At 37.3% G+C, this 23,737-nt stretch overlaps 2 protein-coding genes across 2 annotated transcripts; one reads left to right on the top strand and one right to left on the bottom strand.

Annotated features, from left to right (window-relative positions):
- Positions 1-6,945: 6,945 nt before the first annotated feature.
- Positions 6,946-12,232, bottom strand: LOC141333245 (optineurin). Its single transcript, XM_073838212.1, has 13 exons — positions 12,083-12,232; positions 11,073-11,266; positions 10,846-10,992; positions 10,711-10,763; positions 10,272-10,382; positions 9,686-9,764; positions 9,383-9,498; positions 8,700-8,849; positions 8,495-8,579; positions 8,254-8,409; positions 8,030-8,172; positions 7,865-7,950; positions 6,946-7,788 (listed from the first exon to the last, which is right to left on the bottom strand). Exons 1-13 carry the CDS (start codon positions 12,213-12,215, stop codon positions 7,682-7,684), a joined length of 1,560 nt encoding a protein of 519 aa, XP_073694313.1. The 5' UTR covers positions 12,216-12,232; the 3' UTR covers positions 6,946-7,681.
- A 3,254-nt stretch (positions 12,233-15,486) lies between these two features.
- Positions 15,487-23,491, top strand: ccdc3a (coiled-coil domain containing 3a). Its single transcript, XM_073838771.1, has 3 exons — positions 15,487-16,015; positions 17,767-17,941; positions 22,643-23,491. The coding sequence occupies exons 1-3, from the start codon at positions 15,648-15,650 to the stop codon at positions 22,928-22,930; spliced, it is 831 nt and encodes a 276-aa protein (XP_073694872.1). The 5' UTR covers positions 15,487-15,647; the 3' UTR covers positions 22,931-23,491.
- Positions 23,492-23,737: the final 246 nt, after the last annotated feature.

Genomic DNA, 23,737 nt, shown 5'->3' with positions numbered 1-23,737 from the left:
ATCTGTTTCAAACAGCTTTGAAACAAACCTCCAATGGAACCAGCCTAATAGTAATAAAGCTGACATGCTGTCATTGTGCAGGCTGACGACTTATTTAACACAAAATACGTATTTTCACTGTGTATGGGCTGAGTTGGGTAGTAATTGATTACGTGTAATCTGGATTATGTAATCAGATTTAAAAAATTAAGTACTTGTGACACAATAGCAATAAATTATTCAGAAATTGATTCTTCCTGATTCCTAAGCCTACCTACCGCTTATATATACATTCAGAAAGTCGTCCAGTTTTTTGGACATTCACACAAAGATCAGTCACTTGACCACTGGATTTACAAAAATCATTTCAGGTTTATACATAATCTGCCTATGCAACAAACAGTAGAAGGAAACCCTAATTTCTAGTCGTTCAAAGTAGTTGTTTATCCTAACAAATCAAAGTGGCTCCTTCTGAGGTGCCATATTAATCCAATTAAGGTGTCCCACTTTATATGTGGAGGACCTTTTTTATTCATGCAACAGGATGAAGTGTAACAAATGTACATTACAGCAATACTGCTAGAATAAGTTTGGGCTGGGACCAAATGTTTGTAATAATGTTTAATTCTGCTTGATACAGCACTAATAAAAGGTTTAAACATAAAAAATATTCAGTGTGAATTTATAGCAATACTTGAGACTTCAGCTAGGGTTAGCTCCTTGAACAGTCATTGTTATTATATTATTATTACTGTTTATGTCATTTTTATATTGTTGGTTAGTCTTATGATGTGTGGTTTCAAGGGATGTTTGTATTCACGAATAAGAGGCCTGTCTATTTGTTTTGTTACCAGACAAAACATATTTTTTAACAGTCTGGCGCTGGATCTGAGATTTCTGGCGTTTATAAACGCAAGCATTTGACTTATTACGAGCATTTTAGTGTTTATGGCACTGAAAGGGTTGAATGTTCAACATGTATGAAATAATAAGTCAACTAGTAAGTGTCTATTACTCCTAGATGGAAAAAAAACAGATGACTTTCTTCCTCAAAGCACTTAAGGAAGTAAATAATGCCAGGAATAGTTGAGCTTCAAAACACCATAAAAGACCATAAAAAGTAGTCAAACTATTTATGAGGCTTTTGTATGCCTAACCAACAATCAATACGTCAATCAAAGTCAGTCAAACAATCAACAAATATCAGATAAATACCAGACTTTTTTTTTACATTTTGTTTAATTTTCTTGAATAGAGGATGGGACAAAACAGATTAAATCCTCATATATAAACTCAGAATTGTGCTACATAAATATAGAATTGCAAGAAAAAAAATTGTGAGTTGATAAATTTCTAAATATAAAAAAGATCCAATGGCAGAAACAAGCTTCCATACTTATCCATCATCAATCCAGTGTTTTCTGCTTTTAGAGATTATTTTAATGCATGATTTTATGCCTTGTTAGGATGCAATATTGCACACGTTGGTAACCATGTTTCATAATAATATTTAACAAAGAGTTATCACCTGTTGATAACCGTTCATAAGATTTTTATGACACTGGCTTTATAAAGAAGGTGAGGACCAGGATGCATTCATACAGAATCTAACAAGTGTGAGGTAAGGTGTCTTTAACACTGAATCATTTTCATATTTTAATATTTATTTGACAATGACTAAACTAGTATTCTTTCTGACAGCCATGGCAGTCTTTGATCGTCTTGGACTGGTGTCTTTGGCCATGCTGATGCTGGCGTCTCAATTTGACTTCACCAACGCTGCTGTTCGGGTGTTTGGCTTACATGCCAGGGACCTCACCGGTGATCCTGCTGGAAACAAGCCTGATCCATACGTCAAGATCTGGTGTGGCTCTACTTTTGGGGGGCAGACAGAATTTCGCAAAAATACTGCTTATCCTGTTTGGTCTTCGGTGTTCAACTTCCCGAACTGCAGAGCAAATGAAAACCTGAAACTAGAGGTGTGGGACAAAGATCTGAATTTTGATGATCGCCTGGGCACGTGCAACATAAGGGTGACATATGGGTCTTTCCCCAGTATATGTTATCTGAAAAAAGGAACCCTGATTTTCAGGTATATGTTACAATGAATCTTTTCCAAAGCAGCTCTTTGCAAAGACAAACTTCTACTGTAACTAGTCTGATAGTAAGAACATTGAACAGGCTGAATTTTCAAAATGTTTTTGTTTCATTACATGCTGGAAATACAGTTTATAATGCTCAGTCTGTCATATATTAAGACTTCAGTTGAGGTTAATTTGGGGTCAGTTGATTTTACCTCTTGTTTTCATATATTTGTGCCATATTAGCTTTGCTCCTCACAGATTCTTGTAAACATGAGTATTTTACATCAGCTTTATGCAAAAGAAAGTGTATACATCAAATGTACAAAACATGTACTGTATAAATGGTAAGCTTTCCTACATATGGTCTTTTGCTTATACATGGGGAAATAAACAGAAGACTTTCTTTCATTCAAAATTGTCATCATTCATTGCTTGATGCTCATTGCTCGTTTGATCCGATTCACACAACTGATCTGAATGATCTATTGATTCACAACAGCTCTCATGGGATGAAGATCCTCATTTAATATAAAAATCTTAATGTATGATGTAATGAAGCTGTGTGTGTGGTATGATCTTGTGATACGTTAAGATCACCATTAGTAGTTTCACTTTTTTGTTTGAAGCAGAGATCTGACCACAGGAAGCCTGGCGGCACAAACAAATCCAGTTGTGCAAACGTGGTTATCATTTTTATACACACCCAAACATAAAAACAGATACGTGCAATTAAAAAACAGAAAGTAACCATAGCTCCACTAGGTATCATCACAGAATTTTTTTTTCTTTTGTGATAAGCTGTAGTCGCATGATCAAATAATGTGCTTTTATTCAACCAGCAAGGTTTTTTTTGACCGGAAATGATACTATCCTCCTGGCCAGCACGGATGTCACTTTTGGCTTCTGACCACGTCCTCTGAGATTTTTCACAGTGTGGAACATCTTGTATTTTTTAATAATACTTTGCACTGTAGCCACTGGAACTATAGCATTTAGATATGGTCATATAGCCCTTTCCTGACTTTTGAGCAGCCACAACGTGCAGCCGCAGGTCCTCAGTGAGCTCCTATGTCTTAGCCATGACTGTCCACAAACCAACAGCAGAGAGCTTCTGTTTTTCACCTGTTGAGTTGATTAAAACAGCTGTTCCCAATGAATCAGGGGAATAGGCCTATGTCACGCAACAATTGAACATCGAAGAACGTCTCTGAGTGGGGAGACGGCAGTTCCGGTTAGCTTTTTACAATGGCGGAGGCCGATAAATACCGCTGGACCAAGTCTCTCCGTAACTTGCCTAAAGTCACCTACGACGTGGTTCGGATTGTAAATGAACACTCAAGTAGAAACGTCCAAACTTAGGAATAGTTTGCCGAAGGTTTTAAAAAAACACGCTAACATAAATTGTAAATCTTTGAGAAGAAAATTAAACCGACAGGTCAGTGGCTAGGCCTATAAATCACATTTATTATATTCTGAAATACTAAATTGCATTGCAGATTATGCAGTTTTCTGTTGCTACGTGGGCGCTCAGTTTTTTTTTTTTTTGACATTTAGCCAAAATATAAAGATTCAGCGCTTCACATAAGCAATTTGGTTGTCTCGACAACAAATGCTAGACTAAGACACTCTTCTCATCTCCTCGAATGCAAAAAAACATTAGCTTTTATAAATACAGAAAACATGTACTTTTTCAATCAACAGTTCTTTATTTACCTTAAGTCTGCAAACAAGCTGAAATGCTTCAAACTGCGCGCCGCACTCCATTCACGAGAGGCGGGAGGAAAAATACGGTTTGACTGACAGTTTAACGAGCCAATGGCGTCACGAGGTTTAGTGGCGGTGGCGTCGCTTACTGACCCAGGATCAGTGAACCGTGACAGTTATATTTATATTTGAGCTTAAAGTACAGAAACATATATAGCTTTTAGCTTTTGTTGACGCTACTTGATCAAAAAAAGAGCTTAGCTACTGAAAAGCTATTTGATTCAGAAAACAGCGAAGCTACCACCACGCTACGCTACTGAGAAATGTAGTTAAACTAGAAACTAGCAATGACCGGAAGTTCTTTTTCCCTACTCCGCGTTCCGGAAGCAGGAAGTGAGACATAGGCCTATTAGGATGCTTCAGAACAGCGTGGACTATTTGGAATGGTATAGAACTTTGGATTTTAAATAAGCTTGAAAACTTGAATTTTCTCATAGACTGTGACAGTTTGCAAAGGTATGAATAATTTTGGACATGCCACTTTTTGTTCAAATGTCAATAAAAGCTAAGAAATTTTTTTCCCCACAATAATGCCTCTTGTACGTCATCTTTTGGGAGAAACCGGTGTCATTTCTGGTTAAAAAAAAAAACTTGCTGGTTAAATAAGTAACTTTAAGTCCGAATTTGCCAGGGGTATGAATAATTTCGGGCTTGACTGTATATGCATATGATGTCAAAGATCATCAATGTATTCATGCATATATTCAATCTGCATAATGCAGAAGTATGTTAGTATGAAGTCATAGAATAGTATTATGTATTATGTAGATACATAGAGAGACAGATTTCAGAGTTTTTTTTCTTTAATGAAAGTTAAATGCATTAAAAAGGGAGACTTTCATGAAACCAAGTCATGGATCTCTCATCACAAAAAGAAAGCTCACAGCTGAATGCACAGAGATATTTGCAATTGTATTTTTGCTTGTCTCTCAGTGATGGCCGTGTGTAGTGTTCACATGCCTCAAATCTTTAAGAATCTCATTCCATTTTCAGAATTTTGTACATGAGACTAGAGGGCGCATATTCAAAAGAAACAAAAGTAGTTTAATGACGCTGCGATAGAGTGTGGAATCATGGGAGTCGTAGTCTTCATTCCCACAGCCGACGGAATCCGACGGGACTCGGGTAGAAATCGTGTTCACGGATCAGCTAATGTACTAAAGATTTAGATTTCATACTTCACTGTAGTACGAAGCAGGGTGGGACTGAAAGTCGTGGAAGCGAAACGAGGCCGCTGAAGCGATTGCTAAAGAGACAGGAGTGCGACACACAACTCCAAAACTGCGGAGCTTTTATTATGCCACAGTCGACCGCTTCCGCCCCTTCCGGTCGCGTGTATGTGGGGTAAAGTATCGCTTTTTTGTCCTGCTAGATACATTTGAGTGTCTGCATGTTCTGTCTAATAAAACATATTAAAGCGTCTTTGATGTTTCCATGTTTACCACAGAAATAAATCAAACCGGAAATCAAGGATGTGAGGCAATGACAATGGATGGGACAGTAGTTAAAATAGCTTATTTCTCTGGATTTAAACCTTCTTGGAATCATTTGGGATAATGTAAGTACACAAGTCTTCAATATATGTAACACTATTTTAGTGGTTTTCATTTGTTTTAATTAAAAAAGAAACTTGCATATTGTGCATTTAACCATTTGCAAATTGTAAAGCATTTACAAACTGAATTAAAGGCACAAATTCATCATTAAAACTATTGCTTCTGGCTAAAATACAAGTAACTCTTTCCATAATATAGAGGGTTTACTCTTGTTCAGTTACCCGGATTCGTGGCCATATTTGCGATACTCGGATGTCAACAACAGTTTATGTACTACTATTGAATATGTTGTTTTGCTAGTTTATACTGTCTAAACCACACAAAAAAAACTGAAAGCTGCTAAATCATATAGAGAAGGACTTAGTAAGCAGGAAAGGGTGCAAAATTCTGACAAACTAAAGTTAATAGGTGGTAAAGATACGTATGAGCAGTATTAATTAAGATATTAGCCTAATATTTCACCTACCTGACTGGAAATGATAAGAACGAACATGAATGTTGCCAAGAAACTTGCCCTGGAAATTCTGGTTCAGTTTGGCCAACCACAAATGCCTTTTGTTCTTCAGACATTTTTTTTTTTTTTTTTTGCACTCTTTTCCTTGATTTGTTATCACTTTAATCAGTCTATAGTATTCTAAATGTTTTTCCCGGTCTGACCGATTAGTAAAGCCAAAAATATTGACCAACTTTAGCAGCTATAATCAGCTAAATAAGTTTTGGCCGATTGATGACATGCTGTGAAAACACACTATTGCTTTCTCCAGTGAACAAGCTTAATAAATAATTATTTTAATTATAAATAATTAATTATTATTTTTATAATAAACTTTTTTCTTAATATTTGAGGAGATTATGTAAAATGTTGTCCAATCAACATAAAAATGAAATATTAGACCATTTGAGCGTTTTATTTGGACATTTACACATTTCACAATCAGTTTAAACAAAAAAACAAACAAACTGCACCACATGAGTTTGACATGCAATTTAAAAGTTTTCTAAAAGTAAATGTGAAATGTGAAAAGAAAAATCTTACATCAACATGAATTTGAACTAAATGTTTAAAAGATTATTTCTTTCCTACGTTTTTGTATGCCATTGACCAGCCACTGAGGACAAAGATTCAAAGATTTTAAGTGGAGGATGAAATCTTAATTTGTGGTGCCATATTACCCCAAATACTATGGTATTTATCTGTGATATTGTAAATTTACTGTACTTCTCTTTGGCGCGTTCATGAGGCCCGCGTTCATGTAGTGAACGGACGATTCATTTGAGTCGAATCTTTTCAGTTCACAAAATAGGTTTAAATGATTCACTCACGGTTCGGATTGCAACGGTTAACAGCTGACGGGAGACGGTTTAATCAGTGAAAAACAGCTTTAATTTCATTTTTTCTTAACATAAATCCATCATATGACTTGCTAGTCGTATCAGATCACTTTTATGATACGTTTCTGTTGAAGTTTTGTTATTCTGGAGCGTAATTCACTTTAATTGAATTGACGAGATTGAAGAGCATGTGCCTCAAAACTCATCAAGGTAAGTAAATGACGACAAAGTTTCATTTTTTTCGGTGAAGTAGTCCTTTAATATGCATTTGAAGAGATTATGCTACATACTGCAGAGTTAGTTACCCATGTAACCTTAAAAGCACATTGCAGATAGAGCTCATGTCTTGAAAACAATATCTTTATGAACTTAATAAACGTATTTATTCGATGTAGGCAGGTATTAACATACAGACACGGTTATATATTTAGAGTAACTTGCCCCAACCAAACAGAATAAAGTGCTTTAACAGTTAACAGATCCAACCAACTAAATTATCTGTTGATTTCTATCTGTATAATGGGCATTGAGAATATAATGCAAAAAATATAACTGAGATTTCAAGTCTTTAAAATATATGATCTCTCAAAAACATTATTTTTAAACAAAAATTTTTTTTGCTACCAATAACAAAATTCACCCACAACAGATTAATCATAATCATAATTATGTATGCCACATTGATTGCCCACCTGCAACATAATATATATATATTTTTAAAGTTGACAGTGATAAATTGTCTTAAAGCAGCTTAAATTACTGTTACTGTTATAAGGGGTGTATTAAATTAAATTCTAATGCTCAGTCTTGACCAGTAGCATCTATCCGTCTGAAGCCATCCACACTTATAATGTACGGTATACACTTGTGTTATTGAAGCATTATGTTTCAGGCTGCTTGAAGGTAAAGCTATCAAACCACTAGTTCACATATGGGGGAATCTGTTATGGTTAATAGGTGACAGGCCTAGATGATGCAATCCATAATGTGGATCTGCAGGGAGTCCAGATCAGGTAGGACTTCTCCACATTTGGGACAAGCATGTTCTGGAATATTCTGCTGCTGCCAGTCACCTGTTGAAGAAAGAGCTCTATGTAACTAAGCAGTTTCAACTTAAGCAAGGTGTTTAAGGTAAGGTGCTATCTCTACCTCCTGGCGGGTGATGTGGAGACGCTGGCCCTTGTGGATTGGCCCCACGTGGCACATGTCTCCTTTGCATCTCACTCATGGAATGCCTGTGGCATAAAAAATATCCTTTTTCAAAATCATAGGGATCACATGTGAGCGGGTAAGTGTTTGAAGTTTATGGCTGACCTGCCAAGCGAGTCCATCTCCTCCTGAAGTTGAGTGTTTTGTTTCTTTACATACTCCAGCTGAGTGGCCAAACGCTCTTTCTCCTCATGAATCTTCTCCCGAGCTGCTCGTTCTGCGTAGAAATCTGAGGAATATATCTCTGCCTGTATGTGTACACAAAACCCCATAATAAATAATGATGCAGATTGCAAGCAATGCTCAGGAAGCCATACAATTGTTCATACCTGAGCCTGGAAAACCGAGATGGTTTCTAGTTCCTTTTCCTTATTGAAGATTTCCATCTTCATCTCGTCGATCTTCTTCTGTTTGTCAGCCAGCGCCTTTTCAGCCATATCAAACCTGCTTTGGAGGTCATCATAGTCTTCCCGTGATACGCTGCCCTGATCACGCACATGTTCAATGAGATGCGTAAGAAGGATGAACCAACAACACACTCTGAATACCAAATGAACTGGGAATCTGTACCTCTCTCTTCTTCTTTTCCTCTTGGAGCTCATTGTAGTCTTCAAACAGCTTGGTATAGGCATCTTTCAGCTGGTTCAGGTTGTTCCTGGCAAGTAAGATAACAGAAGATGTGATTATTATGAAAACATAAACACAATGTGCATCCGAGTTTATATTTCCCTCAAATTTTTGTAGGCATCAGACGGGGGTAACAAGTTGTACTCACTTCTCATCCTGAGTTTTCTTTTGTTCCAGTTTAACAGCAGCCTGAAGGCTTTCCATCTGAACCCTCAGAGTGTTGTTCTCAGCCTGGACCTTCTGTTTCTCTCCGAGCTGAGTTTTCAGAGTACCTAGATCCTGATCCAGATCCTTACACCTGCATAAGGAACAGGAGATGTAGAGCTAGGAAACATTGTAGACGTCATAGACCTTAAAGTAAATACAATCTTCTGGTGCCATTATGTTGTTAAGTCATCATGTTGTAACTAGATTTGCAGTTTGAACACTACAAATAAAACAATTAAGATGAAACATGTGACCCTGGAACACAAAAACAGTCATAAGGGTCAGTTTTTTTGAAACTGAGATTTATACATTGTCTAAACGCTAAAAAAATAAGCTTTCCATTGTGGTTTGTTAGGATAGTTTACTATTTGAAAATCTGGAATCTGAGGGTGCAAAAAAATCTAAATATTGAGAAAATCACCTTTAAAGTTGTCCAAATGAAATCCTTAGCAATGCATTTTACAAATCAAAAATTGAATGTCATGGAACATGACCTTTACTTAATATCCTAAAATATATGTATATATATTTGACCCATACAATGTATTTTTGGCTATTGCTACAAATATACCCGTGCTACTTAAAGTTTTGTGTAAAAAGCTGTTGGTGACTGGTGTTTCTGACCTGTCCTGCAGGTTTCTTTTCATGTTCTCCGCCTCGTCCAGTTTGACCTGAGCCTGTTTCAATTCATTACATAGCTTCAGCAACTGATCCTCCAGATTCTTTACCTCAGCACTTGCCTGGTGAAAACAAACATAAAAAAACATCACTTCCTCATACTAAATGTAAATTCAAAGTTGTTGCCACACTCCCAACAAATTTCTTTCACTTTCTCTCAGACAGGACTGTCCTCAAAGACCACAGCCACATGGATGTTTTAATTAAACAATGCCACACAGATAGCTATTAAAGTCTGATTATCCCTACGTTGATATCAGTTGTACAGGGGAGAGATGTCTGAGCGCTGCTGTCAGCGCATTCCAGTCTTTTCTCCAACTCGGCAATTCTGTAAATATACACACATGAACATATAATAAATAAAGTTCAAACACCTTAAAGGATTAGTTCAGTTCCAGAATTAAAATGTCCTGATAATTTATTCACCCCTATGTCATACAAGATGTCTTTCTTTCTTCAGTCAAAAAACAATTAAGGTTCTTGAGAAAACATACTAGGATTTTTCTCCATATAGTGGACTTCAATTCTAATTTCAATGTAGCTTTTAACCACAAATGCTTATTAAAGAGGCTTGTTCCTCGGCTGGGATCTGAAGCTGCACTGAAACTGCAGTTTGGACCTTCAAACCGTTGGTTCCCATTAAAGTCCACTATATATTGTGGAAAATCCCTGGAATATTTTCTTCAAAAACCTTAATTTCTTCTCAGCTGAAAGAAAGATAAACACCTTGGATGATATAGCGGTGAGTAAATTATCTAAAAAAAAAAAAATATTCTGGAAGTAAACTAATCCTTTAAATTCTGTCTCTGAGACGGTTGGCGAAATTGTGTCGTACCTCTCACGTGCCTCCTGGAGCGTTAGCTGCAGTCTCTCCTTCTCATCAGTCTCTGCTCTGAGGGAGCGAAGCAGCTGCCTCACCGTCTGTTCCTCCGACTCAGCCTTTGGCCTGTGTACACACGTATATTTGCTTAGTTATCGAAATTAGGACTTTCTGTTGCATTTGTACAATTGCTGCAGACTAACTGTGGCCCACTTCCTAACTTTAATCCATAAAGAAAAGTTTCACATTGTTTGCTCTTAACTTATGAATGGATTTTCCAATTTAATACACCCACAGAAAGAGTTTTTGCCAGATCTATTGGCATTTATGGCTCACAGACTAAAACAAATGAACAAAAAACTATCAAGGGGTCAAAGATCATGTTGAATGTAGCAAATCAGAAGCATTTCATTGGAAATCTGCTGAACTTCATTCCTAATTCTGCAGTGCTTACATGCTGAAAGCAGACAGTTCCTTTGGTGCATTGGTCATTTTTAACTCATCTTCCTGTGGAAGAAAGCACAGAAATTGACAAACTGAGTAACATACTGTCGCTTTATCGTGTTTGTGTGTGCATGTGCATACTTACAGCTATTCTAATCTCAATGAAGGAGTCTCTAGGTGAACCTTGACCCGTTTTGAGCTGGAGTTCAGAGTTTAATGCTACCAGATCATTCTTCTCAGCCTGAAGACGGGTAATCTGACCCCTCAGTGCCTCCAGTTCAGTGTGTAAACCCTACGGCAGATATTAAAGTCTTGGTAAATTGACCATATACTCATGTACAGTATGGTTTTCCAGTTTCTACCTTGTCTCACCTCAGCTCCACTTTTTTCCAGCTCTTCTACTCGTTTCTTCAACGCCTCGTTCTCTGCATCCATAGTGTTCAGTCTGGTTTTGGCCTCCTCCAGACGTTGCTCCAGAAAGTCTCTCTCCTCCTTTTGCTTCTCCTTCCATGCAGATAAACCCTCAAATCTCTCCTTCATGGACAGGTTGGTTTGTTTCAGGGCTTCTGTGGGATACATATAAGGACATCGGTGAGCATTTCTCTCCATATAGTGGACTTCTATGGTGCCCATGAGTTTGAACTTCCAAAATGCAGCTTCCAAGGGCTGTAATCCCAGACAAGGAAGAAGGGTCTTATCTAGCTAAATGATTGGTTGTTTTCTAAAAAACAAACAAAAAAAAAAAAACAACATTTTTTATATATATATATATATATATATATATATATATATATATATATATATATATATACACACAATTTATATACTTCTTACCTCAAATGCCAGTTTTGTCTAGCTCTGCGTGTACTCTGTTTATTCCAGTCCAAGACTGTTCTACTGTTTTGATCTTCTATGCACGTTAACTTTGTAAACACTGGGTTGGTACTTTTGCAGGGATGTAGGATGATTTTGAAGTTGGAGGAGAAAATAAGATGAGAGTTTTTCGACATACCCTAACTGTCTTGAACCGGAATACACAAAGTATATGCACAGCTTGATGAGACAAGCATTAGAGGTTAAAAAGTATATAAATTGTCAATCTATTTAAGAATAACCAATCGGTTTACTAGATAAGACCCTTCTTCTTTGGCTGGGATCATTTAGAGCCCTTTGAACCTGCATTTAAACTGCATTTTGGAAGTTCAAACTCACTGGCACCATAGAAGTCCATTATATGGACCCTGAAACTCTTTCCTCCAAAAACTTAATTTCTATACGACTGAAGAAAGAAAGACATCTTGGTTGACAAGGGGGTGAGTAAATCACCTGTAAATTTTTGTTCTGGAAGTGAACATCTCCTTTAAAGTGAAATGAAATCTCACCTTTCAGTTCTCTGTTCTCTTTGATCAGGGTGTTCATTTGCTCAATGGTTTCTTCTAAACTGCCCAGATTCCCTGGTCCGGAACGGCCTGGGTGATTGATGTCCCCGTTCATCATGGATGAACCAGATGCCATGTCTCTGAAGTTATGAAATACCACAACATGACTCTTAGTTCAAGAATGTTTTATGGCCAAATATGCAATTATCAACACAGAATGAAAAGTGAAACCTAGGCTAAACCAAAAAAAAAATGTTCAAGTTAGGCATAACAGTTTATCCAAATCACTAAACCTGAACAATTTGTTGAATCGATCTGATAAGGTTATGGGGTTCAACCCAGACTCAGTCTGATCGGTGGCAAGAATTCAATTGATTGCAAGACTGTAGGAAAGTAGATAAGACTTTGATTCTGTATCTTTGACTTTTAATATAAGTAGACGACTCTATGAACTAGTGTTTGAACCTATAGTTGTAGAAACCTGAAAAACACACGTATAAATGGCAATCGATGGTTTAGTTTAGTTTCGCATAGCATTGAAAGCTAATCTAAATGATGACTGTCAAATCTCACCCGGGACGTTTCACAATATATGTCAAGAGAAAACGAAAGTTAACTAGAACATTTGCGGTAGAAATGAACAAACACTCGTTAAACTACGCCCTAATGTCTTACACAAGTGCGCAACACGTTATTCTATCTGGAGACACTCTTTAAAGGTATGACATTTAAATACCTCGCTACATTTAAGAGCACTGCGCGATACTCACCAAGCTTTTACTTCGTGTGTACAGCAACTTGTTTTGGAAAATGCTGCGTTTCCTGATCTAGACGTCAGTGCGGCGCGCTGAACGCACAGATCTGTGATCCAGAAGGATTGGTCTATTTACAGTAGGCGTTATGCAAGTGAATGTCTACCCGATGTCATATGGCTCTTGTCTCTGAAGCTGCTTCCATGCACTGCACTGAACCAGCTGATGGTGACGACACGACGCGGTCCGGGATTTCCCTGCGCTTGCCCTACTGAGGTCATGCCGCATGACGCGGCCAGAACTGGGGCAAACGGAGGGGCTTTTCGGCCCTGGCACACCTTTTATGATTTTAGCGTGTAGCAGTCATAGTTTCCTATTTGTATGATGGGCGATGAATCAGCCTTGCCCTTTTAATTCCATTTAGTACTTTTAGGTTATTTATGGATCTGGCATGAAACGCCCAAGATCGCAATAACAGCAACAATAATAAATCGTTATTGTAATAAAAAGTTGAGGGACCTATAATGTAATGACTTTGTTGATGCACTAGATGGAGCCATCGAGACAGAGCTAAACGACAACGCTTTCAGAACTTTAGGAGTGCATTTTAATGGATTTTGTGGGGAAATCTTAAAACAGAATCTCAAACGAGATTTTTAGTTTCAAAGATAGTTAAAGAGATATTATAATCTGCTAACATAATTATTATGGAGATACTGAAATGTCATTTCCATCTATATTATTTGCCAGAAAAAAAGAAGTCCACTGAATACTACTTTTATACTTTTCAAAAGTCAGACTGCTAGTTTTAGCACTTGGATGCACCAGCATGAAATAACGATCATAATGATCTTTCATATATTATTTATATGATTCACTGGTAATTCTGTTCTGCATTTTCCTAACTTTTTAGTCTTTTTATACTATACAAAATACTTATACAAAAAATAAACAAATACACTACCAGTCAAAAGTTTTTGAACAGTAAGATTTCTGTTTATTTAATGCCTCCTCTTTATTTGATCCAAAGTACAGCAAAAACAGTAAAAATCGGAAATATTTTAACTATTTAAAATAAATTTCTATTTAAATATATATAAAAATATAATTTATTCCTGAGATTTCAAAGCTGAATTTTTAGCAGCCACGTGATCATTCAGAAATCATTCTAATATTTTAATTTGCCTCACAAAAAATATGTTGAAAACATATAAAGTAGATGGGGTTTTTTTTCAGTTTTTTTATGATTAGAAAGTTTAGAAGAACAGCATTTATCTGAAATGGAAATCTTTTGTAACATTATAAATGTCTTTTCTCATCACTTTTGATCAATTTAAAGCATCCTTGTTAAATAAAAAGTATTAATTTCTATAATTTTTTTCCAAAAAAAAATGATACTGATTTCAAGCTTTTGAATGGTATAGTTTATAATGTTACAAAAGCTTATAATTTCAGATAAATGCTGATCTTTGTATCTTTCTATTCATCAAAGAATCCTGATAGAATGTACTGAACTGTTTTAAATGTTGATGATGATGATGATGATGATGATGATAATAATAAATGTTTCTTGAACAACAGATCAGAATATTATGATTTCTGAAGGATCATCTGACACTGAAGTAATGATGCTGAAAATGTAACTGTTACTGCCACATTTTCGTTTCTATTCATTTTCTGTATTGTTATTATTATTACCGTTGAGTACCACCAGGGGGCGCTGTATCATTGGAGTGAGCTTTGTATGCAGAGTAGAGGTTAATTTCCTCAGAAGAAGCGATCTCTCTCGAAAAAAAGAAAGATGCATGACTAAAGCGTGGTCACTAAGCTAAGTCTAAGAGAAATAAGATAAACAAAAAGAAGAAGACTAAAACTAATTCCTTTCTCGGTACTCAGCCAACGAGGTATTGTTTTGTATATTGTATTTGTCAAAATAGTTTTATCTGTCAAATTTCTTTCTTTAAGCTAATTATTGTTTGTTCTGTGCCTTTAGTTTTCACGGTGTGTTTATGATCCTGACCAAGCTGGATTCAATAAATCCATCAGTTGAGAAAGCCACTTGTGTCTGTTGGTACCTGGAGGAATTACAGTAACTTTGATACATACGATAAATTACATTTTTTTAAATAGATTCAAATAGAAAGCTGTTATTTCGAATAGTATAAACTATTTCAAAATATTACTGCTTTTGCTGTACTTTGGATCTAATAAAAGCAGGCTTGGTGAGCAAAAGAGACTTCTTTAAAAATCTCACTGACTGGTAATTTAAATCACATGTAAATATTATAGAAGTGGTCTCTCAGTTAAAGAATTTTTTTTTTAGGCACATGGCTAATTTAAATAATTGAAAATGAGCAACACAATGCAGAGACAAACCACTTCTCAAATTATTTAATAAAACTAACTTTTCCGTGACTGAAAAGTAAAGAGCCAATACGTATTTTCAATAAAAGCACTTTTGTAAAAAGTGAAATTCCATGAACAGTGATCTGTTTTCTGCCTGCAAAATCAATAAAGACAGAAAAAAAGAGTCCAAATGCCGTTCAGGAATGCATGGATGGACGCAGGACGCAGCGCGTCTATTGGCTGTTTAAACTCCAGCGCGTCCGATTGGCCTGAGACGAACTTTTAGGAATAGATCGAGGAGGAGCAGGACGTGGGAACTCGTACTTGTGAACCTACAGCAGTCTGAACAGGTCCGGACTATGTGAACTGACCCCGGGCCGCTGGATGGGTGCTTTCACTTGCATCGCCTATCCACCAAACCCGTGAACGAGCACTTTTTACGCGTGGGTTTATTTACTGGCACGGGAAGCATGCACCTTGCGCTTCTGCTGACGCTGGGTTTCGGGTTCGCATTTGCGTGTCAGCTTCCCAGCGAGTGGCGACCCTTGAGCGAGGGTTGTCGAGCTGAACTCGCCGAGATTATTGTATACGCCAAGGTGCTGGCCATCCACGAGGAGCCGTACGCGTCCAGCCTTTACAATTACTTGCCGTACCAGAAGCACGAACGCGCCGAGGACGCGCTGCTGTACGCGGCGGAGGTGGAGTTGCTATGCGACCAGGCATGGGGCAGCATGTTGGAGGTGCCCGCGGGGTCGCGCCTCAACCTCACGGGACTCGGGTACTTTAGCTGTCAGTCACACACGGTGATGGAAAACAACTCCTACATATTCTTCCTCAGGTGGGTTCACGTCTAAATAAAAAAAACAATCAGTTCAGCTAATTCTGAACTTCATTTGAGGGGAAACGAATTAGTTCCACGATTCATGAGTTCTTGCGCCAGAAATGTTTTGACATTGTTTATTTTTTTTTTACTAAATGACTCGATCAAAACAAATGACTCTTATGAGTCGGTTCTTTTAGCAAATTAACACTTTCAGTGTGACCAGTGTAGTCTGATTCCCAAAACAAATTACCCTTAAGATTCGTTTTTTTAGTGAATCAGAGACATATAATGCAGCCATTAGAGTAGAAACAAATAACAAATGACACTAATGAACCGGTTCTTTTTTTATGTAGCAAATTAACACTTTCAGTGCAACCAGTGTAGTCTGATTCCCAGAACAAATGGCCAGGGGCGCCGCTCGCAATTTTGGGCCCTATGACAAAATATGAGGTTGGGCCCCCCCTACCATACAAAAGCAGATCTCTGGGGGCCCCTAAATGGTGTGGGCCCTTAGAATTGTCCTAACTTTCCCCCTTCTTAGCGGCGCCCCTGCAAATGACTCTTTAAGAGTCGGTTCTTTTAGTGAAACAGAGACTTATAATGCAGCCATAGAAACAAATGACTCTAATGAACCCCTTTTGTTTGTTTGTTTGTTTGTTTGTTTGTTTGTTTGTTTGTTAGTAGCAAATTAACATTTTCAGTGCAACCAGTGTAGTCCGATTCCCAAAACAAATGACTCTTAAGATTCGGTTCTTTTAGTGAATCAGAGACATATAATGAAGCCATTAGAGTAGAAACAAATGACTCCAATGAACCGGTTGTTTTTTGTTTGTTATTTGTTGCAAATTAACACTTTCAGAGTAACTTTCAGATTCCCAAGAGAATGTCTCTTTTGAGTCGGTTCTTTTAGTGAATCGGAAACATACAACACGGACAGTGCTGTTGAAATGATTGACTCTTTTGAACCGGTGTTCTGGCTGTTCTGCTACCCTGTCAGATTTTGGTACATCCCTTTCAAACAGATGGTAGGAAAATTTGACAGCGAAATTTGCTACCTATCAGATTTTGCTTCCAGTATGATATTAATATGAGTGTGAGGCATTATTAACGCGTACACCTACCCCAACCCTAAACCTAACCTTACAGTATGAAAAACACAGTGTTGGTAGGAAAATCTGATGGGTAGGATGAAATGTTAGAACACCTGTTCTTTTTTTGTAGCAAATCAAGACTTTAAGTGTAACCAGTGTTGTCCCATTTCCCAACGAATGACTCTTTTGAGAAATTTTTTTGTGAATGAGTCCTATTCCCAAAACCAATGACTCTTATGAGTCAGGTTCTTTTAGTGCATGATTCTGACTCCGACAAAATATATTTTTTTTTTATTTGTTATTCATCAATTACACAAAAGCAACAAGAACAATATAACAATATAACTTTAAAATGATTTACAGGCGCATGAATAGGCAGTTTCTGAAATTTCTGAAAGGGTGTCAGTTCTTTTTAGTGAATGAAAACCCCCAGTGCATTGGGTGCCATTGGATAAGTCCAGATTTCCAAATGTCTGACTCTTATAATTTGGCTCTTTTAGTGAATTAAAAACATACAACATGACCAATGTAGTCGAAGCTAATGACTCTTATGAGTCGGTTCTTTTTAGTGAATGAACACATTCAGTGCAACCAGATAAGTCCATATTTCCAAACTAATAATTGTTATAAGTCTGCTCTTGTAATGTCAGTTAAACATGTGCATGTCTCTAACAGGATGGATGAAAACTACAACATCCTCCCTCATGGAGTCAACTTCCAGGATGCCATATTCCCTGACACGCTGGAGAACAGACGACTGTTTTCCAGCCTCTTCCAGTTTTCAAACTGCTCTGGTGGACAGACGATGCACAACTTTAATAGTGACTGGGAGAGCCAGGAAGACAGCAGGGTACGACACCAATAAACACACTCACACAGATGGGCTCAGTATGCGCTATAGAGTGGCAGACATAAATGAAAACCATACATCTTGTCAAGACAAGAGAATTGAAAGGCATAAATCTGCAAAAGGTGAACATCAGTATGTCTACTTGTTTGTGCAAACTTGTTTGCGTCGTGACAGGCAGACGTTCAAAACGTGTTTAGTGTTTCAAAACGACTCGGTTGTAAATTCAAAAGCCTCGTAAATGGCTTTTTACGAAGATGGGAGTGTCTGCATGCACAATTATTTTTACCTGTGCTTCAACAGTAAAACAGCAGCCAATTTCCATTCCACTAGCGTCTGGAGAAAAACATCTTAGGAATCGAGGAATCTGATTGGCTGCAGGCAAAAAGGTGTGAGTAACATAGGAAGTGAGAATAATACGAAAGTAACATGTTCAGGTTCTCATGGGTAAATGGAGCTCCTTACACTTAGACACACAAGTCCCTTTCTTTGGTGGTCTTTGTATTGACGACTGTGACTGTTCATCACGGTAGGAGGCTGAGGTAATTCAAGAGTTCATTCGGCTCGATAGAGGCCGGATTAAAGACCTCCCAGCTAGAGCTGCTCTACCTTACACACATACACACACACTCATGGACAGTTTGTCCCACCTAAACACACACATCTGCCACTGAAAATAAAGCTGAGATGGAGAAAGAGTGAGACGTCAGCTGGACATGTGGATGTCCTCTCGGGGAAACGGCGGCGGGGTTTGAAAGGAAAATAAATCATGCGTTTGATGTGGACGGTTCGAGGCAGAATGGGAGGAATGTCAGGGGTCCTCAGAGGTTATTGCAGGGGTTTTGTAGGATGTGTGGATATAACACACACACATACACACACAGTATCAAGTGGAGGCAGATATGTTTGCCTTGATGAGATTAGCCTGCTGTACATTCAGACACATCAAACACGAAAGCCGCTCATTAGACAGACTGCGGTCTGCTGTCAGAGGGGAGGGGTTTATTTTAAGACAAACACAATGAGATGCCTGAACGTGCAAACTAATGACCACTTTAACTTACTGAAAACAGTCATCAGCTGAGGCAATGTAGTTTCAGAGTTCTTGAGCGTAATGTACTAACAGAGAAAAGTTCAGGATGTGAACCTGCGGGAATCTCCCTTGCCTTTTAGACAAAAATATCAAAGCAAATTATATTACTTTCGAAAAAATAAGACATTTATTTTTTTTAGGTTTCAAATGATGAAAACAATACATATAATGTTCAAAATGAAGACTACAATTATCTGGATACTTTAAGGTTGCCAAATGTGAACAAAACTGACTTCATCCACTAAAATTTAATTGGCACCAGCTGCATTAAAAACAATAGTTTTGATCTTTTGTTGTGTAACAGAGTTACATTCATACATATAAAGAGAGTGATTTAAATGTCCAAAAAAATGTATTACATTTTTTGGACAGTAAGAATTTATTTGAGACATTTATTTGATCCAATCTACTACAAAAGAAGGAATATTATGAAATAGTTTTACTATTTAAAACAGCTGATTTCTATTTGAATATATTTTAAAATGTAATTTATTCATGTGATCAAAGCTTAATTTTCTGTGTCATTACTCCAGACTTCAGTGTTTTTAAGAAACCTTAAAAAATCCTACTCCTCTGTTTTCAACTTAATAATAATAATAATGTTTTTTGAGCAGCATCAGAATATTAGAATGACTTCTGAAGGATCATGTGACTGGAGTAATGCTAAATGCTAAAAATTCAGCTTTGAAATCACAGGAATAAATTACATTTTAAAATATATTCAAATAGAAAACAGTTACTTTAAATAATAAAAATATTTCAAAATGTTACAGTTTTGCTGTACTTTGCAGAAGACTTTTTAAAAATAAAAAAAACTGTACTGTTCAAAAACTTTTAAAACTTACTCCAGTCTTTAATGTCACAAGACTTTTACAACAGTCAGAGTTACTTTAGTCAATTTAATTTGACTAAAGTACGTTTTAATTCAAATGAAATTGTACTGACCCCAGACTTTTGAGCAGAAGAGTAGATTCAATTAAGGAAAACATTGCATTCAGAATTTGAGTTTGAATTTGAAATCGATTATAGAAATCTTGTATGCTTCAAAAGCTGGCTAAGTAGAGACAGTGACCTTTCTTTAACAGGTGTTCACTCTGCTAAACAGATGTGACAGTCGGCCTGTCTAGATGCAAACAAGGGATATTCGGGTTGGAAAGACCAATTTTAGCTCTATTAACAGCGTCTTTTCTCAACCCTGAACATTTTTTAAAAATACCGTTACATTCATTGTACTATTACAGATCAAAAATGACACACAGGGACACTTGACTAATCACATCTGCACAGAGAGACAGGCAGATGCAGAGACAGAAGATAGAGATAATGACGGTGTGTGTGCTGCAGGAACAGGTGGGGGTGATTATCAGGCCCGGGAACCTCAGAGAGATAATGAGAGCTCTTTTACACAGGAGCTTTCCTGTGGGAAAAGGATTGCTTGAGGCCGCCTGAGGGACTTTGTGCTCTTGTGAGTGTAGTCGGCACTGTGTCTGTTAGTTATGTCACCCCATGCGCCCCGTACCATCCATCTTAAACACCCATTATGCTTTATTAAGCTCTAATCAGATTCACACAAATGCTCAAACACCATTGCATTTGCTACACAGACACATGTCTCAATGCATAATGTATTTTCAGCTAATCTATCTATCTATTGTTCTACCCAAAGTCTTTCTCAAAAACACTCATCTATTGTTATGGATGACTCACTTACCACCACATCTGGGCCTGTTTTGGGTTTAAAGAAAAGCAGGCTATGTTTGGCTCTTGTGGGTTTAAATACGCATCAGCCACATTAAGAAGAAACCTTATTATATCGAACAGCATTGCCAAACTGCTGTTTACATAGTTTTACAACCAAATGAACGACAGTCAGTTCTTGTTATTAAGAAGGGCTGTTTATTCCAGCATGCATGTGTTGTTTTAGGTGTGCTGGTGTCCAGCTGTCTGTCTGCTCTGGCTGTCGTTTGGAGAGTGCTGTTGTTGTTGTTACAGCAGTGGGTGTTTTGTTTGGACAGTAGGACACAACAACATTCGTTCTCATCCCTTCTTGTTCTACAGTATGCATGTTTTTCTGTCCAGGGATAGTGTTTAAAAAGCTGTGAAAACATATTATATAAACTTATACACAAAAGTTGAAGTCAAAAGTTTATATACATCTTGCAGAATCTGCAAATTAATAGGGATCATACAAAATGCATATTGTTTTAATTTAGTACTGACCTGAATAAGAAAATAATGGCTGAATTTATAAAAATGACTCTGTTCAAAAGTTTACAAACACTTGATTCTTAATACTTTGCTATTATTTGAATAATCCACAGCTGTGTTTTTTGTTTAGTGATAGCTGTTTATGAGTCCTTTGTTAGCCCTGAACAGTTAAACTGCCTGCTGTTCTTTGAAAAAATCCTTCAGGTCCCACAAATTCTTTGGTTTTTCAGCATTTTTGCGTATTTGAACCCTTTCCAACAATGACTGTATGATGCTGAGATCCATCTTTTCACACTGAGGACAACTGAGAGACTCATACCCAACTATTACAGAAGGTTCAAACACTCACTGATGTTACCCTGAATTTGAAGATCACGGTAAATTTAACTTATTTTGTCTTCTGGGAAACATGTAAGGATCTTCTATAACTTCTGAAAGGAAGCACTAAATGAAAAAAATCTGATATTTAGGCAAAATAAGAAAAATGTACACATCCTCATTCTGTTCAAAAGTTTTCACCCCCTGGCTTTTAATGCATCGTGTTTCCTTCTGGAGCATCATTGAGTGTTTGAACCTTCTGTAATAGTTGCATATGAGTCCCTCGGTTGTCCCACAAAGAACAGCAGACAGTTTATCTGTTCAGGACAAACAAGGGGCTCATGAACAACTTCAAAAAATCAAGTGTATGTAAACCTTTGTTTACAGAGAGAAAGTGTACATCAGCTTTCTCTTGTGAACTATATGTAAACGCCTTTTATGTCAGTACTAAATAAAAAATAACATGCATTTGTATGATCCCTCTTATTTGGTAAAATAATAAACATTTTGCCAATTCTCCAAGGTGTATATAAACTTTTGACTTCAACTGTAATTAAAAAAAAAATTTCTAGTCCATATGGTATAGCTTGAACAGACTGACATTTAAATCAGTATTGACTGAAAAGTATTATTGAACTTCCTTGTGCGATTAGCTCATGTGGTGACCTATGACTTCATGTAACACTCAGATTTGGCTCTTTACAAAAGGGATTTAGACATTTCCGCTGTTCAGGGAGAACATGTGGCCTCTTGTCGCTCAAAAACACACAGACACGGCCATGCAATCACACACTCTCCACATGTGCACACACACACACACACACACACACAGCATGCCTCGGCTTGTGTCTACCGTGGGCACGACAGCGGGTCACTTTTGAACTGCCTCTATCACACATGCTGGCATGTGTAGGGGCCCAGAAAAGAAAGGCAGCGCTCAACGGGAAGTAATAAGGCTGACAGAGACTGAAAATGATGTCATGTTGAATATGCTGACCTTCATTCCTCAGGGTCGGGTCGTCAATGCATGACCAGATCTCTGATTATAATGTACGCAAGTGACCATCTGTCTTTTTATCTTTCAGCTGCTGTGTTCCTCCGTGCAGAAGGTGTTGTTTGAGGAGGAGGAGCGGGTTGGACAGCTCGAGGAACGCGTGGCTGAGCTGGAGAGGAAGAACGAACAGTTAAAAGAAAGAGTGGGAAAACTAAGGCATTCTCTGAGGAAGGCTCGAAAAGTGTCGCGTCGTGCAGAACGGGAGCGTCTGGAGCTGCAAGAGCGTTTGAAGACGGCGGAGAGACACGTAGGACATCACCTCAATGCCATTTCACCCCAACACAGCCCTCCACGCCACAGATACACACACGGACTTTGAGCTCCAACACACACACACACACACACACACACACACACACACCTTTACATGGACTCAGACAGACTGCAGGGCAGTCTTTAAATCTCATATATTTGCTTTTTTTGTTCTTCATACAGTTTTTAGCAATTGATTAAGCTCCAAGTGCTTGATGTAAACTTGTTTTGTATATAATTCTAATGTGGATATTAGAGCTATTTCTAATCTGCCCTTTAAAAATGACTTGTTAGCGTAAGCTGATGTAGTATTTCAGGCTTTTATTTTGAATTAAACATTCATTTTGGTTTTACCATGTGAAGTGCGTTTTTAAAACATTAGAAAATGTTTACAGTGTATCACTTTAAAACCTTAAAGGGATAGTTCACCTAAAATTCTGTCAACATTTACTCACCACTATCACGTTTCAAATCATTTCTATCTTCGGTTGAACACAACAGAAGACATTTTGAGGAATGTTGATAGCCAAACAGAAACTGTTTATTTTTCTGATTGGTCTCTTATCTGAAATGATTTTTAGCTTGTCTTTAGTTCCACCATACATTGTAAAACATTACATTAGACACTTTAAAACAGCTGATGTTAGTTTGTGAAAAGGAATGAGTGGGTAGATGAATATTATGAATAAAAGAGAAAAACAAACATGTTTAGACTGGGTGGAGATAAATTATTTACATAAAGAATTTAGATGGTTTTAAATTATTACAGAAAATTTTTCTTGCCTTAAAGTCAAGATTATATATTTTTAACAATATTGTCAATTACATATAAACTTGAATTTAAAGCATATAAAGCTAAACAGCCAGAGGAAAA

This window comes from Garra rufa, chromosome 4, assembly GCF_049309525.1.
Source record: "Garra rufa chromosome 4, GarRuf1.0, whole genome shotgun sequence".
In the NCBI taxonomy this organism is placed as follows: Eukaryota; Metazoa; Chordata; class Actinopteri; order Cypriniformes; family Cyprinidae; genus Garra; species Garra rufa.
The sequence above is the reverse complement of the archived record's forward strand: the minus strand, read 5'-3'. Positions and strand labels throughout refer to the sequence as shown.

Excerpts from the sequence above, each read along its gene's own strand:
- ccdc3a (XM_073838771.1), top strand. The coding sequence starts at position 15,648 with ATGCACCTTGCGCTTCTGCTGACGCTGGGTTTCGGGTTCGCATTTGCG. Across the intron at positions 16,016-17,766 it reads TCCTACATATTCTTCCTCAG|GATGGATGAAAACTACAACA; the intron begins GTGGGTTCACGT and ends TGTCTCTAACAG. Across the intron at positions 17,942-22,642 it reads AGAGCCAGGAAGACAGCAGG|CTGCTGTGTTCCTCCGTGCA; the intron begins GTACGACACCAA and ends TTTATCTTTCAG.
- LOC141333245 (XM_073838212.1), bottom strand. The coding sequence starts at position 12,215 with ATGGCATCTGGTTCATCCATGATGAACGGGGACATCAATCACCCAGGC. Across the intron at positions 8,410-8,494 it reads AGGAAAAGAAGAAGAGAGAG|GGCAGCGTATCACGGGAAGA; the intron begins GTACAGATTCCC and ends GTGCGTGATCAG. Across the intron at positions 7,951-8,029 it reads GAGATGGACTCGCTTGGCAG|GCATTCCATGAGTGAGATGC; the intron begins GTCAGCCATAAA and ends TTTATGCCACAG.